The following is a 15,800-nucleotide window of genomic DNA, read 5'->3' as shown; positions in this document are numbered from 1 at the left end:
ATATTAGTGGATTGGGGTAAAAAAAGACCCCATTATTTTTTCATAGAAACAAAGGTCAGAGATAGGTAACCGAAGTGCACAGGAATCATATTACCCCTTCCACCTTTGCAAGGGCAAACAAGCTTGCACTCACATGACAAAGCAGTAAACAAACTTGCAATCACATCTCCAAGCTCCCATTGTTGCAAAAGAACACACCTTTGGCTCTTGGAAGAAGAAAACATGGCTACCACAAGCAAAGTAAGTTTTATTTTACAATTGGTGGGAATTATAAACTCTTTCTTTGTCCAAGATCTCCCCCCTCACCCAATGTTCTGGAAAAAGTAGCACCCTCCCTATTTTTATGCCAATCTAGCTGGGCATACCAGGCAGATTGCAGGCAGGCTGGCTGGCTACATTCAAAGTAGGGTATTTTCCGCCCTTTGCCAATCTAGCTTGGCGTACCAGAGGAAGAAATGGAAGGCCTTGGAAGATATCTCCAGGAACAGTCCACCACAGAACAACCAGCAACATCATCAGAGAGCATTACAAGTTTATTAATGGGGTCAGAAAATACCCAATAAAACCATTAATGTTAGTTTTCTGTTGTAATAAATTAATGTTGTTTCTTAAAACTGTGTTTCCATGACATTTAACTTTTTTTTACTTTACAGCATAGTTTTTGTTGTTTGTAATTGAAAATAAAAAACATAGCTTTTTAAAGGACCAGAATTTTTTTTGTTTACTTGGTATGCATAGGAAAAGGGTGAATGTTTACTGCTCAGAGAAATTCTTCCACTTCTAAAAAGGTATTTTCTGGGTCTGGGTGTTTGGGTAATGTCAGGCACGCTTGTGCTGACCCCACCCCCGGTTTTTGGAGATAACCCCCCCTCCCACCTTACCATTGGAAATCTCATTGGGGTCAAAATATACCCCCAAAACTGTGTGATTTTTTTTCCTGAATCAGAATGAAAGTTAAATGAAAACTCGACTCTGGGCTACCTGCCGGAGGAATCACTGAAGGCCTTTGCGAGTGCCAGGGCACTAATGAATGACCCTTGTCCTAGAGTAAGAGCCTTATTCAGACTGATTAAAAGGTCACAAAATAGTTCATCACAAAATATTCAGCAAAAATCCAAAAAATTATGTAAAATAATATCAGGTTGGTTCCTGTTTCTCAATTCATATTCAAAACAGATGTGTATGAGCAGACTGAATAAGAAGCTGCATTTTATACACTTTTGCTACCCCAGAAAAACTTTGGGCCACCCCAATCCCCTTCTTGCTGTGCCAGCATCTTGTCTGGAGCCAAAGGTGGTTTTGTGTTTGATGTCCCTATGCCAAGACACAAATGAGGAACTAGGGTTTTGCAACCTAAAGTAAGCCTTGAGTCACCCTAAAATCACACATCACTGATACTGCATGACGTTCTTCAGATGCCACTGCATTATGTTGTACACTCTTTGATCTTATCTTCCTCTTCTACAGATAACATTGCAGGGTGGAGGTTCCACCATGGACAGCAACGATGTTGCAACCCTACACACATTTGCCTGAGAGTAAGTCCTACTGAACTCAGTGGGGGCTTACTTCTGACATGCATAAGTTGTGCTATGAATTTTTTACTTTCTACAGAAGTAGGCCAAATTCCATTATATGAAAAAGCAAAAGAAGAGGGAAACTTCTTTGGCGAGAGGAGGAACAGTAGGAATCACCAAGACGAGCAAAAACTATTACATAGTAGTCCTAACTGATATTTATGCTGGTGTCTGGAGAATCTGCTGGCAGAGCAACCACCAGAACTATTGCCCTGCCATTTCACTGCTGGTGGGAGGGGGCAGCTTCCCTCCCCATTCCCAACTGACTTCATCGGGGGGCAAAGGGAATTAAACATGGCAGTCTCAGGGCTGGTGTAGAGTCACCCCAGTTCGTGAGGTGTGTCTAAATGAGGGGGCTTTGAATGTGGCGTATTCACTTCTGCCAAACATGCCCATTCCTCCCCCCCCCTGTGCTGGTGTGACATTACCAGCAGAACACCTATGCAGGTGAAGCTTTCAGTTTGTCTTACAGTAAGTACTGCAGTACCATGCAGTGGTAGTCCTACTCAGAGAAGACCCATTGAAGTTAATGAACGTGACTAATGTAGGTACATTAATGTCAGTGGGTTTACTCTGAGTAGAACTTAATTGGATCCAACCCTTCATAAGTGAAATTTTAATCAAAGCAATACAAGAATAAGTTCTAGTTTTCATGTGCCTTTTAACAGCAGGCTGTCATGCAGCAGTCAAGCAAGCAAAGATTTTCTTTCCAGAGAGCTAAAATGGCAAGAAAGAGTTCATCTGTTAAATGTCTGCACATCCAGCTGCTGTCAAAAGAACATGAACACTAAAAATAAAAATAAATAGGGTTGGTGCTGCTGGTATAAACACTTAAATTTATGCTATTGTTGTTCAAAGAAGTTTTAAAAAGTCAACCAAAATGGTTAGGGGGATGGAGTGACTCCCTTATGTCATGGACATTAATGTCATGGACATTTAATGTCATGGACATTAAATGAAGTTAAATACAGTAGGGTCCCGCTTATACGGCGGGTTAGGGACCAGGCCCCTGCCGTAAAGCAGAAATCGCCGTAAAGCGGAACCCATTGACTATAATGGGTCGCGTCGCGCAAAAATGCCGCAAAATCGGCTTTAAAATGGGGAATTTCCCCTAATTGAAAGCCACCGCATCAGCGGAACACCGTAAAACGGAACGCCGTAAAATGGGGCCTACTGTACTGGAAGATTCAGGTCAGACACAAGAAAGTACTTCTTTATACAGTGCATAGTTATATGGAATTTGCTTCCAAAGGAGACAGGGATAGCCACCAATTTAGATTTAAAAGAGGATTAGACAAATTCATGGAGGATAAGGCTATTAATGGCTACTAGACATGGTATGCTCTGCCTCCCTGACTGGAGCCAGTATGCTTCTAAATACCAGTTGCTGGAAACTGTAGGAGGAGAGACTGCTCTTATGCTCAGGTCCTGCTTGTGGGCTTCGCAGCATAGGCATCTGGTTGGTCACTGTGAAAACAGGGTGCTGGACTAGATGGACCCTGATTCAGCAGGCTCTTACATTTTTAAATAGATCAAGGTTGTGTACATGCTTCTCCCCATTTCCATGTTATCCTCATAATAAACCTGTGAGGTAGGTTAGGGTAAGAGATGGTGATTGGCCCAATGGCACCAAGTGAGCTTCATGATTGAGTGGGGATTTCAAATCCTTTTTGCTCAAAAATAATAAAAACGTTGTAGTTATTATGAAGCATTAATAAATAACCACAACAAATTAATACATTGCTTGCTTTTTAACAATGTCAATCTTGAATTTATCCAAGCATAAGCATCTGAAAAGAATTGCTATACATTTTACATAACTTTTGACCCCCTCCACCTGAATACCATGCCTGGTTTTGCACCAAATGTAGTATTGCACCGCTTCATGAAACTTGAGCTCTTTGCATGGATTAAGGCTAGCATTGAGCAGGGCCCGTGCCTTTAATAGCTATGTGACAGGCAGATATTAAATAGAATAAGCCTTTTTTTAGTATGGAACTACAATTATGGAGAAGGCTTCACCTGTTGATATTCTGTCTATTGGGCATCTTATTACTTGCATGTGACCCCTGCTTTATTTTTGGGGTGCTCCTTCACCCACCCTGCAAAAAGAGGTACAAATTTACATATGACATAAAGTTTGCAAAGTTGTGTCTTCTGTGAGTGCAGCAGGGCCCCCAATCCACATATACAGTATACCAGGCCAAGAAAATTATGTTGCCCCCCTGCTATGCATGTCTCCTTAGAAGTAAGTTCCATAGTGTTCAGTGGGGCTTACTCCCTAGCAATTGTGTTTGGATTGCACCATTACGCTGCAATCCTATGTCCACTTAACCCTGTGAGTAAGCCCCATGCAGCAATACATTTGCTTTGAAACACTGGAGATCTGCTGCACACATCTGAACTTGACTCCCTCCCTTTGCTCACTGGGCATCTCTTCCTTGATCACAAGTCTGGTCCCAGGCTATGGTCTGAAGGCCCATAAGGCCAGCTCCCTGCTGGAGCTAAGCACGGTCAGGTCTGGTCAGTGCCTGGAGACTACCTGGGAACCATATGTAAGCTGATTTGGGTTTCATGCAAAGAAAAGCAGGGTATAAATGCTGCCTTGGGTTTCATGGAAAGAAAGGCAGAGTATAAATGTAATAAATAAATAAACTTTGTGGATGAGGTGGAGGGCATGGGTGTAGTCATCCAGGGTCTCTCTGTGTGTGTCTTAGACCTTTTACCTTTTTGGGAGTAGGGTCCCAACATCTCCAGCATCCTACAAGCCAATCAACATGAAAGGGAAGTGTTAGCCACTGAAAAGTGTCTTCTAACATGCTTCCTTGCCCTTTCTTGCTGATTGGAGCCAGTAAGAGTGAAAGAAGGCAAGTCAGCCACTGAGAAGACTCTCTTCAGTAGCTAACATTCTTCCCTTTCATGCTTATTGGCTCCTAGGGACATCTGTTGTTGTAGGAGAAAGCATTAACAAGCATCTCATTCTCAACTCAGCAGCAAAAATGGGGGAGGGTCGTGGCGTAGCGTGGCTGTGATTATCATGAAGAGACACTGCACTTCTGAATTTGCCACTACACTACTGGCGGAGAGCAAGAATCATGCGCTGCAACTCCACCCCTCGCGACACCAACAGAAACTACAGCCCGCTCGAAAAAGAACATCCTCATCATTCCCTCCCCCCTTGCATCTCTTGCTATTGCCGCCGCATCTCTACCAAGACCGAACTTTCGGGATATCCCCGGGGAACACAGCATAGAAAGGGTTACACAAGACAGGCCCCTTCCCCGCGCGCTGCCTCCGCCCCCCAGGATTGCGCGTGACGTCGCGGCCCTCGACGTGTGTCCCTGACCTCACTTCCGGAAGTTGCGCTGTGGGAGAGCGGGTGTTTCTGGGAGAGGATTCGGACCAGAAGGGGGACCATGAGTTGGTGAGTTGGGGGGGCGCGGCTGGGTAGGTATTCTTGCTTTCTTATGTTACCTGACGGCCCGTTCCTCCTCGCCGATTCTTGAACCCTGCCCAGTTCTGTCGATCCTCCAGGGCTTCTAAACGGCCCTCCTGACCCTCATTTCCGCACGGATGCCCGCCTCCCAACTCCTGACGGTCTCGTATAATATTGCAGTTCTGCTCCTTATCAGCTTTTTTTCAGAACCTGTTTTGAAGAATAGCAATTAGGGTTTAAAGGGGTTATAGATAAAACCTTTGGGCGTTAGATCTACGAAAGCTTATTAGCTACGAGGGAGAAGTGGAACCCTCATATACACAAGCAGTGTATTTCTGAATACCTGTTGTTGCGGGGCGGCGGGATTCCTGGTTTCACCTCTTGCTTCGGAGCAACTTAGAAACGTAGGAAGCTGCCATATGCTCTGTCAAACCATTGGTCTGTCTAGTTCAGCGTTATCTATAATGACCAGAAGCAGCTCCCCATGATTTCAGAGAGGGGTCTGTCCCAGCCATACATGTAGATGGAGATCAGATCTTCTGCATGCAAAGCATATGCTCTCCCATTGAGGGATTTTCTTTCCCCGAGGTTTCTTTTTAAAGCATCCGGTTGTCACCATGGGAAGCAGAGTGCTAGATTGAAAAGGACCTCTGCTCTGCTCTATTTTAGGGCTACCTGGGCTGCCCAGGGCGCCTACTGGGAGGAAGGGTGGGATATAAATCTAATGAATAAATACAGTAAATAAATACCTAAGTTTTTGTTATTATTCATTTATTATATTCTGCCTTTCCTCCAAGAAGCACAAGGTAGTGTATGTAGTGTGCCCCTCCTAATTACAACAAGATATGCCAAGCTGAGAGAGGGTGACTGTGAGTTTTGTGGCTTAGTATTGTGACAGCTGCTACACCTTGTTGGCTCTTCTAAAAAAAGTTGTTATACTCAAATTCTGCTTTTATGTGGGCATTCCCAGTGGCCTTCCAGCCAAGGGACTAACCAGGTGCATATATCCTTGGCTTGGTAATGCTGCAGTTGCAGATGTCCTAGGGCATTTACTCAGCCCATGGGAAATAATGTGTAATCTTGCTACTTATAAAAGCACCACTAATCCCCTTCTGACCACTATTCATATGCCAGATAGCTAGGGGAACCTCAGTGTTCAGAGGCAGTGTACTTCTGAGAACTAACTATTGGGGACAAACCAAGGGAGACTTGTTGCCTTTATGCTCTGCCTGTAGATTATGTAAACGTTTTTGGCTGCAGATGGAAACAAAATAATGGACCAAATGGACTTTTTGGTCTGATCCAGTAAGGGAATTTTTCTGTTTATTAAAAACACTAATGGTCCCAGGGAACAAGCACCTCCTTTATCATTCCTCTATAATATGTGAACATTTGTAGAGCAGGGGTTCCCAAACTGTGGTTCATGAGCTACGTTCCAGTGGTCCTTGACGTGTCTGTGGATATGTGAGAGACAGCACATCCATTGCATTAAATATTCATTCAGATTGATTTTTAATTGTATTTTTATTGCATCATTTATTTTTTATATTGTATTTTATTGTATAACAATTTGAATTCTATGGAATACAATAAAATGTGAGAAATAAAAGAAGCAATAAAAATTAAATTAAAAATCGTAGAGCCTCTAGCACAGTGCATTACAGTTGCCACAACAGGCAGAAAATAATTAAGTGGTCTGCGAAGACCCTCAACAATTTTCAAGTGGTCTGTGGGAGAAAAAAACTTTTGTAGAGCTCCATGAAACAGAAACCTGTATTGAGTGTAATCTTAAAAGAATAGCCATTCTGTTTTGCATCAAAAGTTCCAAGAAACTTGAGGCATTGTGTGTACATTTTTTTTTAAGCTAACAAACATTGTGGCTCATTTTTTGTAGGTGAGGTCCTAGCATACGTGTTTAAAGTGGAGAATGATGGCTCTGTGTGTGGCACATTCAGGTTTGGGGTATAAGAAGGCCTGTTCGGCAAGATGAGACATAAAAAATATTCATAGAATAGTAGAGTTGGAAGGGGCCTGTAAGGCCATCAAGTCCAATCCCCTGCTCAATGCAGGAATCCAAATCAAAGCATTCCGAGAAGAGATCCCAGCCCTCCTGTGTGTGACAACCTTTCATGTACTTGAAGAGTGCTATCATATCTCCCCTCAGTCTTCTCTTCCCCAGGCTATACATGTCCAGTTCTTTCAGTCTCTCCTCATAGGACTTTGTTTCCAGTCCCCTGATCATCCTTGTTGCCCTCCTCTGAACCTGTTCCAGTTTGTCTGCATCCTTCTTGAAGTGCGGAGACCAGAACTGGACACAGTACTCAAGATGAGGCCTAATCAGTGCTGAATAGAGGAGAACTAATACTTCATGCAATTTGGAAACTATACTTCTGTTAATGCAGCCTAATATAGCATTTGCCTTTTTTGCAGCTACATGGCACTTTTGGCTCATGTTCCGCTTGTGATCAACGACAATTCCAAGATCCTTCTCACATGTCATATTGCTGAGCCAAGTATCCCCATCTTATAACTCTGCATTTGGTTTCTTTTTCCTAAATGTAGAATTTTGCATTTATCCTTGCTGAATTTCATTCTGTTGTTTTCGGCCCAATGCTCAGGGCTATCAAGGTCCCTTTGAATTTTGTTTCTGTCTTCCATGGTGTTAGCTGTGCCCCACAATTTTATATCATCTACAAATTTGATAAGCATGCTCTGTACCTCCTTATCCAAGTCGTTAATAAAAATGTTGAAGAGCACTGGGCCCAGGACCAAGCTCTGTGGTACCCCACTCATTACTTCCCCCCAGTTTGAGAAGGAACCATTGATAAGCACTCTTTGAGTATGATTCTGAAGCCAACTGTGGATCCATCTGATAGTTGTTCCATCCAGCCCACATTTAGCTAGTTTGCTAATCAGAATATTATGGGGCACTTTGTCAAAAGCTTTGCTGAAGTTGAGATATATTATGCCCACAGCATTCCCACAGTCTACAAGGGAGGTTACCCGATCAAAAAATGAGATAAAATTAGTTTGGCACGATTTGTTCTCCATAAATCCATGTTGGCTCCTAGTAATCACTGCATTGTTTTCAAGGTGCTTACAGATTGACTGCTTTATAATCTGCTCCAGAGTTTTACCAGGGATTGCTGTTAGGCTGACTGGTCTGTAGTTCCCTGCTTCCTCCTTCTTGCCATTTTTGAAGATAGGGACAACATTAGCTCTCCTCCAGTCATCCGGCACTTCACCAGTCCTCTGCGATTTCACCAAGATAATAGACAGCGGTTCTGAGAGTTCTTCAGCCAGTTCCTTCAATACTCTAGGATGCAGTTTATCGGGCCCTGCCAATTTGAGCTCATTCAAAGTGATTAGGTATTCCTTGACCATTTGTCTGTCAAGCTCAAGCTCCAGTCCTGCCCCTTCTACTTCATGTTTCCTGGGAGGGTCATAGAGCCTTTTTTGGGAGAAGACTGAGCCAAAGTAGGAATTGAGCACTTCTGCCTTTTCTTTGTCATCTGTTATCATTTTGTCTTCCTCATTGAGTAGCTGTGCCACTATTTCTTTTCTCTGTCTTTTATTATGTATGTACCTGAAGAAAGCTTTTTTGTTGCTTTTAGCATCCCTCGCTAACCTGAGCTCATTCTCAGCTTTAGCCTTCCTGACACCATCCCTGCAATTCCGTGATATCCGCCTGTATTCTTCCTTTGTGGCCTGGCCCTCTTTCCACTTCCTGTATGTGTCTTTTTTTGTTTTCAGGTCATCTCTAAGCTTTTTGTGAAGCCACATTGGCTTCTTCTGCTGTTTCCCCCCTTTTTTCCTTGTTGGAATTGCTTGCCATTGAGCTTTTAGAATTTCCTTTTTTAGCAACTCCCACCCATCTTGGTCTCCTTTTCTCATTAGGGTCTCTTGCCATGGAACCGTACTTACAATTGAGTTTATTAAAATCAGTAGCGCATATGGCTACTCTCAGCTTTTACTTGTATTAAAAGCAAGAATTCAACTATGGTGTGGTTACTTTCCCCCAGAGTTCCTGTAACTGCCACTTCATCCACCAAATCATCTCTATTGGGTTAGAATCAAGTCCAGGATAGCTGATCCTCTGGTTGCTTCCTCCACTTTCTGGAGGAGAACATTATCTCCAATACAAGTCAGAAATTTCTTGGAGGGGCCATGTTTGGCAGAGTGTGTCTCCCAACAGATATGGGGATAATTGAAATCTCCCATTAAATTGAAGTCCCCCATTATGACTACATCATGCCTCCTCGAAACATTGGTAATTTGCTTTTCAAAAGTTACATTCTCGTTTTCTCCTTGCTTGGGTGGTTGGTAGTAGACTCCAAGCATTACTTGCCCCATTAATGTTAATCTAGATATTCTTGGTGGAGCTACCAAGCTCATCTTCTTGTATTTCTGTACAGGGATATATATTTTTAACATACAGCGTGACTCCACCTCCCTTTTTATTCCTTCTGTTGGTTTGGAACAAGTTATATCATTCAATTGCTGTATTCCAGTCATGGGAGTCATCCTATCAAGTTTCAGTTATACCTATCAAGTCGTAATTACCCTCCTGTACTAAGAGTTCAAGTTTGTCCTGCTTGTTTCCATGCTCTGTGCATTAGTATACAGACTTCGAAGACCATGTGATTTATGGCTTGGCTTCCTTACTACATTTTTCTGAGGGCTGTTACTAGGCCCTATTAGAGCTGATTTCTCTGTTCCCGTTACTGTGCACAATCCTTCATTAGTCGTTACCACCACGTTTACATCTCCCTCCCTCTTAGGATTTAGTTTAAAGCCCTCCTGATGAACTTCTCCATGCTGTGGCTAAACACATTCTTCCCAGTCCTTGTGAGATGCAACCCATCACTTGCCAGCAGTCCATCTTCCAGGAAGCATAGCATTCATATTGGACCAATGCATGACACATTGTATTTGCTGCACTCAGCCCAGAAAACCCACCAGACAAAAGAAGGGGGTCCCTTCTTCCATAGCAGGGCCCATCATGGAACAGGGTCCATCTCCTGTCTTCAGCTAATCCAATGGATCGAGGGATAAAACCACATTCTCCTACAGGTCTACAGAATTCATAGATTGTTGTTTAGTTCTTTCTTCAGTATAACTTGTCATGCGACCTAGGAGACATTGCTACTTTTTTCCAGTCCAGAATATGTTCGGTTTCAGGCTCACAGTTCCTAGGATGCTGACTAATGAGTTAGTGTAAAAATGCTTATTATCATTTAGTTCATTCATTTGTGTGTTTGCTTCATTTCCCAAACATTTGTTTTGGGAAGTTGTGTGGCTGAATGTTATGTTGTAGCATTTCAGAGATATACCTTGCCTATGTACAGCTCTACTAAATTCATTTTGAACCAACTGTGGGCCTTTACTTTGGCATCAGTCAAACATATTTTGTTGAGACGTTTTCCCCAAATCAATGACTCCCTCTTAAATAAGCATTTATATATAAAAGCAATTATATCAAGGAGGAAATAGTATTTTGGATCAACCAAAATTGAAATACTTAGTGTAATAAATAATTGTAGAGCAACTAAAAGTCTGGACTGGGAAAAAGTTAGGAAAGCTTTAAACTTGGGGCGGGGAAGGCACCACACTTCAATTACTTTGTTACCTTGCCAGTCAATTATCATTAAGAAGAGATACATTTTTGTGTAGCTGACAGATACTTAAAATCTTCATGAGTAATTAGAGAATGGTAAAGCTGGTTTTGATCTAGGCTGTAATCCCAAACACATGAAGGTTTAAATCCTATTGAAGTCTACCAAGATTGCAAGTGTTGTTTATGGGGGGGTGTGAATTGTTGAAGGATAAAATAAAGGCTCTTACTACCTCTGAAAAATGAGTTTTTTTTTCATTAAGATATTGGATGTTTCATTATTGTTTGTTGTTTTTGTTATGTGCCTTCAAGTCGATTACGACTTATGGCGACCCTATGAATCAGTGACCTCCAAGAACATCTGTCATGAACCACCCTGTTCAAATCTTGTAAGTTCAGGTCTGTGGCTTCCTTTATGGAATCAATCCATCTCTTCTTTAGTCTTCCTCTTTTTCTACTCCTTTCTGTTTTTACCAGCATTATTGTCTTTTCTAGTGAATCATGTCTTCTCATGATGTGTCCAAAGTATGATGACCTCAGTTTCATCATTTTAGCTTCTAGTGATAGTTCTGGTTTAATTTGTTCTAACACCCAATTATTTGTCTTTTTCACAGTCCATGGTATACGCAAAGCTCTCCTCCAACACCACATTTCAAATGAGTTGATTTTTCTCTTATCCGCTTTTTTCACTGTCCAACTTTCACATCCATACATAGAGATCGGGAATACCATGGTCTGAATGATCCTGACTTTAGTGTTCAGTGATACATCTTTGCATTTGAGGACCTTTTCTAGTTGTCTCATAGCTGCCCTCCCCAGTCCTAGTCTTTTTCTGATTTCTTGACTATTGTCTCCATTTTGGTTAATGACTGTGCCAAGGTATTGATAATCCTTGACAAGTTCAATGTCCTCATTGTCAACTGTAAAGTTACATAAATCTTCTGTTGTCATTACTTTGCTTTTGTCTTTTTGACATTCAGCTGTAGTCCTGCTTTTGTACTTTCCTCTTTAACTTTCATCAGCATTTGTTTCAAATCATTACTGGTTTCTGCTAATAATATGATATCATCTGTATATCTTAAATTATTGATATTTCTCCAGTTTTCACACCTCCTTCATCTTGGTCCAATCCCACTTCCCGTATGATATGTTCTGTGTATAGATTAAACAAATAGGGTGATAAAATACACCCCTGTCTCACAGCCTTTCCAATGGGGAACCAATCAGTTTCTCCATATTCTGCCCTTACAGTAGCCTCTTGTCCAGAGTATAGGTTGAGCATCAGGACAATCAGATGCTGTGGCACCCCCATTTGTTTTAAAGCATTCTGTAGTTTTTCATGATCTACACAGTCAAAGGCTTTGCTGTAATCTATAAGGCACAGGGTGATTTTCTTCTGAAATTCCTTGGTCCGTTCCTTTATCCAACGTGAGAAATACTTATGAGTAAGCATGCATTGCAGTCAGGCTGTTAGTTTTACATATGCAAGTTGTGCTAACAAAAGGCAGCAGATTTAGGGAGTGATTTGTGGCTGAACAAATACAAAGTGACATTTGGTACTGCCATATTGGTTCCCAAAAGGCAGGTTCCAAAAAGTTTCAGCTGTTAACCTTTTGCAAGAAGTCTAAAATAGGGCCCATTGATATATTTGTTTCTTAGATGCTAAAGTCCTTGTGAATTGATTTTTACCATCTCTTTTTCACACAGGGAACTATGTTTGCAAAAGCAGACCCCACATGGAAAACTGGAGCTCATACCAAAGAAACTATTTTCCTGATAAGGGTTATGTTTCTGTTTTTCATAGGTGATCTATTCCACAAAAATGGCTCCCCATGAAAATGAGGTGGCAAAGACAGTGCAGGAGAATTCCACAACCTTAGAAATAAATGTGCAAATCACTGTCACTGCCCTCACAACAGTAATACCAAGCAGCTTGATGCATTAAATGTGCCTGCAGAGATCAGACCTTATACAAGGTCAGATTATTTGTTCCTCTGGCTCCTCTGATTGACAGCAGCTTTCCAGGGTCTTTGTCAGAGACTCCCATCACTTGCTATCTGATCCTTCTACCCGAGGACACCAAGGCTTGAATCTAGGACTTTCTGCATGCAGAGCATTGTGTGCACTACCAGTGAGCTGTGGTCTCTTTTTCCATTCTCCCCCAAAAGAATTACCCTTCTTTGGTTAGCAATTGTCATTTTTGCAGATTGTGGAAGCCAAGTCTCCTGACCTTGGTGAAGTGCATATTTGTTTTGATTTTCTCTCTTTCAAATGTAATTGACCCCAGCCTGGCTGGCTAGTAGCAGACGGGTAACTAATACTGTTTTCATTAAATCATAAAACTATCAATTTATTACACTTCTACTCCACTGTTCTGCCAGGGAACTCAAGACAGCTTACATTTGGCTCCCAGACACTCTCCCATCTAGGCAGCTGACAGGGACAAAACTACTTAGGCTCAGCAACAGAACTGTATTACAGCCTTCAGACTGTTTTTTAAACCTGTAGGTATTGACTTAATTTTTATAGTTTAAACCAGGTCTGGGAAACCTTTTGCCCTCCAGATGTTGTTTAACTCCAACAATGTCAGCCAAAGTTGGAGGACCACAGTTTCCCTACCCCCTGAGTTTAACCTCAGCTAAACTTAGTTTTTGTTGAAATGGTCTGTGTTAAAATTGGAGAGGGAGCATAGCTTAGTGGCCGAGGGCACACTTTCCACTCAGATTTCTCAGATTTGATCCCTTGTACTTCACTTTAAAAAGAAGGCAAATGCCTCACTATGCTAGAGACATTGGGTTGCTGCTGCAGTCATAGTATGATACTTGGCTAGATGGCCAATAGTCTCATTCAGCAGAAGGCAGCTGCTGACCCTCAAGCTGCTTCTTATATTTTAGGGGAGGGACCATTACTCAGTGGTAGAGCACATGCTTTGCCATACGAAAGTTTGGTACTCAATGCACAAAGAAGGCCTCCAGTTGAGAACCTTACAGAGCCGCTGCCAGTTAGAATAGACAGACCTTGTCTAGGTAGGCCAATAATCTGACTACAGAGGGGACCTGCAAAATCAGTTACCAGTAGATTAATTGTAAGCAAGGGGAGTAAGATACAGCAGTGTCTGTGAATCTATGGGATACAGCATAAGCATGAAACAGTGTTTGGTATGGAACTTGTTACTTAGAGAATCATATAGTTTCATATATATTTTTAAAAAAGCAAGTTTCTAGCCATTTGGTTTCAGGGAACATATGTAGAAGTCTAGTATTGTCCGGTGATGATTAGGAATGGAGATTCTTTCTGTTTTCTTTACTCATTTCCCTGCCTGTTCCAGATTTTGTTTCTCAGTCTTAGCCACCTTAGTCGTTGCCACAAAAATTCACATGTTTTAGCAAACTGAATAAATTATGCAATGTAAGTAAATACAGATTTAAGAAAATGGGCTTCTTCTGTACATGACGGTTTGGGACAAAATCATACACAGCCTGATCCTATGTGTGTTTACTTTGTGGTAACTCCCACAGTGAACTCAATTTGCAACTATAGTTATTCATGTATACCATCTCTAAATTCATATGGTGTTAGTTAACCTGTACTTTCTTATTGAGACAAAGTATCATGCATGTTACTATACAGTACTTTTATATTGCATGATGGTGGCTTGCTATGCAGTTAATGACTGTTTGCATATCACAAAAACCCAGATGTTCTGGCTGACCATGGTTTACTGCACAGTCACTCCCATTTTGGTGTGAGCCAGATAATCAAAACAGGAAGCCTTCACCCCATGTTACTTCTGAATCAAAGATTGTAGTTTGTTTCTCCCTTACAAGTCATGATTTCTAGCCAAGTTGAAACCATGGTTTGTTGTTGTTTTATTGTAGTCATTTTCCAGTCAAAATGAAGCACTCTGGAATCTCATTGAGTTTTAAGCCCTGTAGAGTTGTCTTGAATGCTAGTCCTACTCCACTGAAATTAGTGAAAGTTAGTCATGTCCATTAACTTCAGTGGGTTTACACTTCGTAGGACTAGGATTAGATACAACCCATTGGTTTCAGTTACATACAGTAAGTATGTATTTTGTGATTTCTTCCTGAGTTTGGATACTGAGAAATTGTGTTAGGATATCACAGGAGATCTCTGCCACATACACAATAATCAAGAGACTTTTAAAAAAGTGTGGCAAAATTCTAAAGAATTAACTACTTTTTATTTCCTTATTTCCTGGAAACCTTTTAAAATCTTATGCAACAGTTCCTAGCTTTAACACTCTGGGACACACCAGATTTGACAGTGGCAGATGTGTGTGAAGAATTGGTTTGCCTCCAAAGCTACAAAGCAGCAGGGGTGTTAGTGTGTTAGGGAGAGATAAAGTCCTAAACAGTTTAGGATCTGAAGGGCCCCCTGCTTCTGTATGAAACTGCCCCAGTCATTGATATCTTCATTGGGGGCTGTATATTAATGGCTCCACTTTCTTTGATGAAGTAGATGGCTACCATAGCCAGATACTTCTCTGTGGTAACCCCTCATATCTGGAACTCCCCTTACATTTTTTGGCACTTTTTCTGCTGAGTTTTACTGCTGTTCACTCAGGAATTTGGTGCTATTTAAAATTGCTATTTTTGCTTAGGATCTCACTCTTCTTGCTCCAATATACTAGGTTTATATTGTATTTTTTTTATATTGTAAGCTACCTTGAGAACTGTTGGTTAGTAGGTGGGTATTAAATAAAATGCAGCATGAGTGGGAGGGTAAGCTATAAAGCCCTGTACTCTACCCCCACTCCTGAAATTGCTTTTTAAAAGCAGTTTTTCTCCCAGTGGAGCTCTGTGCAGGGTTGTGGAGTCGGTACGCCAAACCTTCGACTCCGACTCCTCTATTTTTCTACTGTCCGACTCCTTCATAAATGGCAAATATATATTAACTAGTAATAACAAATTTACTGTAGTAAAATGGTAGCACAAGGCATTTCATCACCACCACGTGAATCATCAGGCTAGATTGATAGAACATAAAATACTGTATATTTATTTGATTAAAATTTCTGAACAAGAAAACTTTCCTAAATTCCTATGAAAGTTTTTATTTTGAAGCCGGAGTCGGAGCTGGTACATTTCTACCGACTCCAACTCCATCCAAAATTGCTTCCGACTCCAACTCCACAACTCCGACTCCGCAG

The 15,800-nt window shown here is 41.5% G+C and overlaps 1 protein-coding gene across 4 annotated transcripts in view; it reads left to right on the top strand.

Moving 5' to 3' along the window:
• The first annotated feature begins 4,910 nt into the window (after nucleotides 1–4,910).
• BIN3 (bridging integrator 3) overlaps nucleotides 4,911–15,800 on the top strand; it is a 173,941-nt gene continuing 163,051 nt past the window's right edge. For 2 of the 4 annotated variants that reach the window (XM_061593416.1, XM_061593412.1), the window contains exon 1: nucleotides 4,911–5,001. In XM_061593416.1, the coding sequence (XP_061449400.1) occupies nucleotides 4,994–5,001 (8 nt within the window). In that variant the 5' untranslated portion in view covers nucleotides 4,911–4,993. Of the gene's footprint in view, nucleotides 5,025–15,800 lie in introns of all 4 variants that reach the window. The other 2 variants (XM_061593417.1, XM_061593419.1) reach the window with 2 other exon arrangements.

This window comes from Rhineura floridana, chromosome 12, assembly GCF_030035675.1.
Source record: "Rhineura floridana isolate rRhiFlo1 chromosome 12, rRhiFlo1.hap2, whole genome shotgun sequence".
Classification (NCBI taxonomy): Eukaryota; Metazoa; Chordata; class Lepidosauria; order Squamata; family Rhineuridae; genus Rhineura; species Rhineura floridana.
The sequence above is the reverse complement of the archived record's forward strand: the minus strand, read 5'-3'. Positions and strand labels throughout refer to the sequence as shown.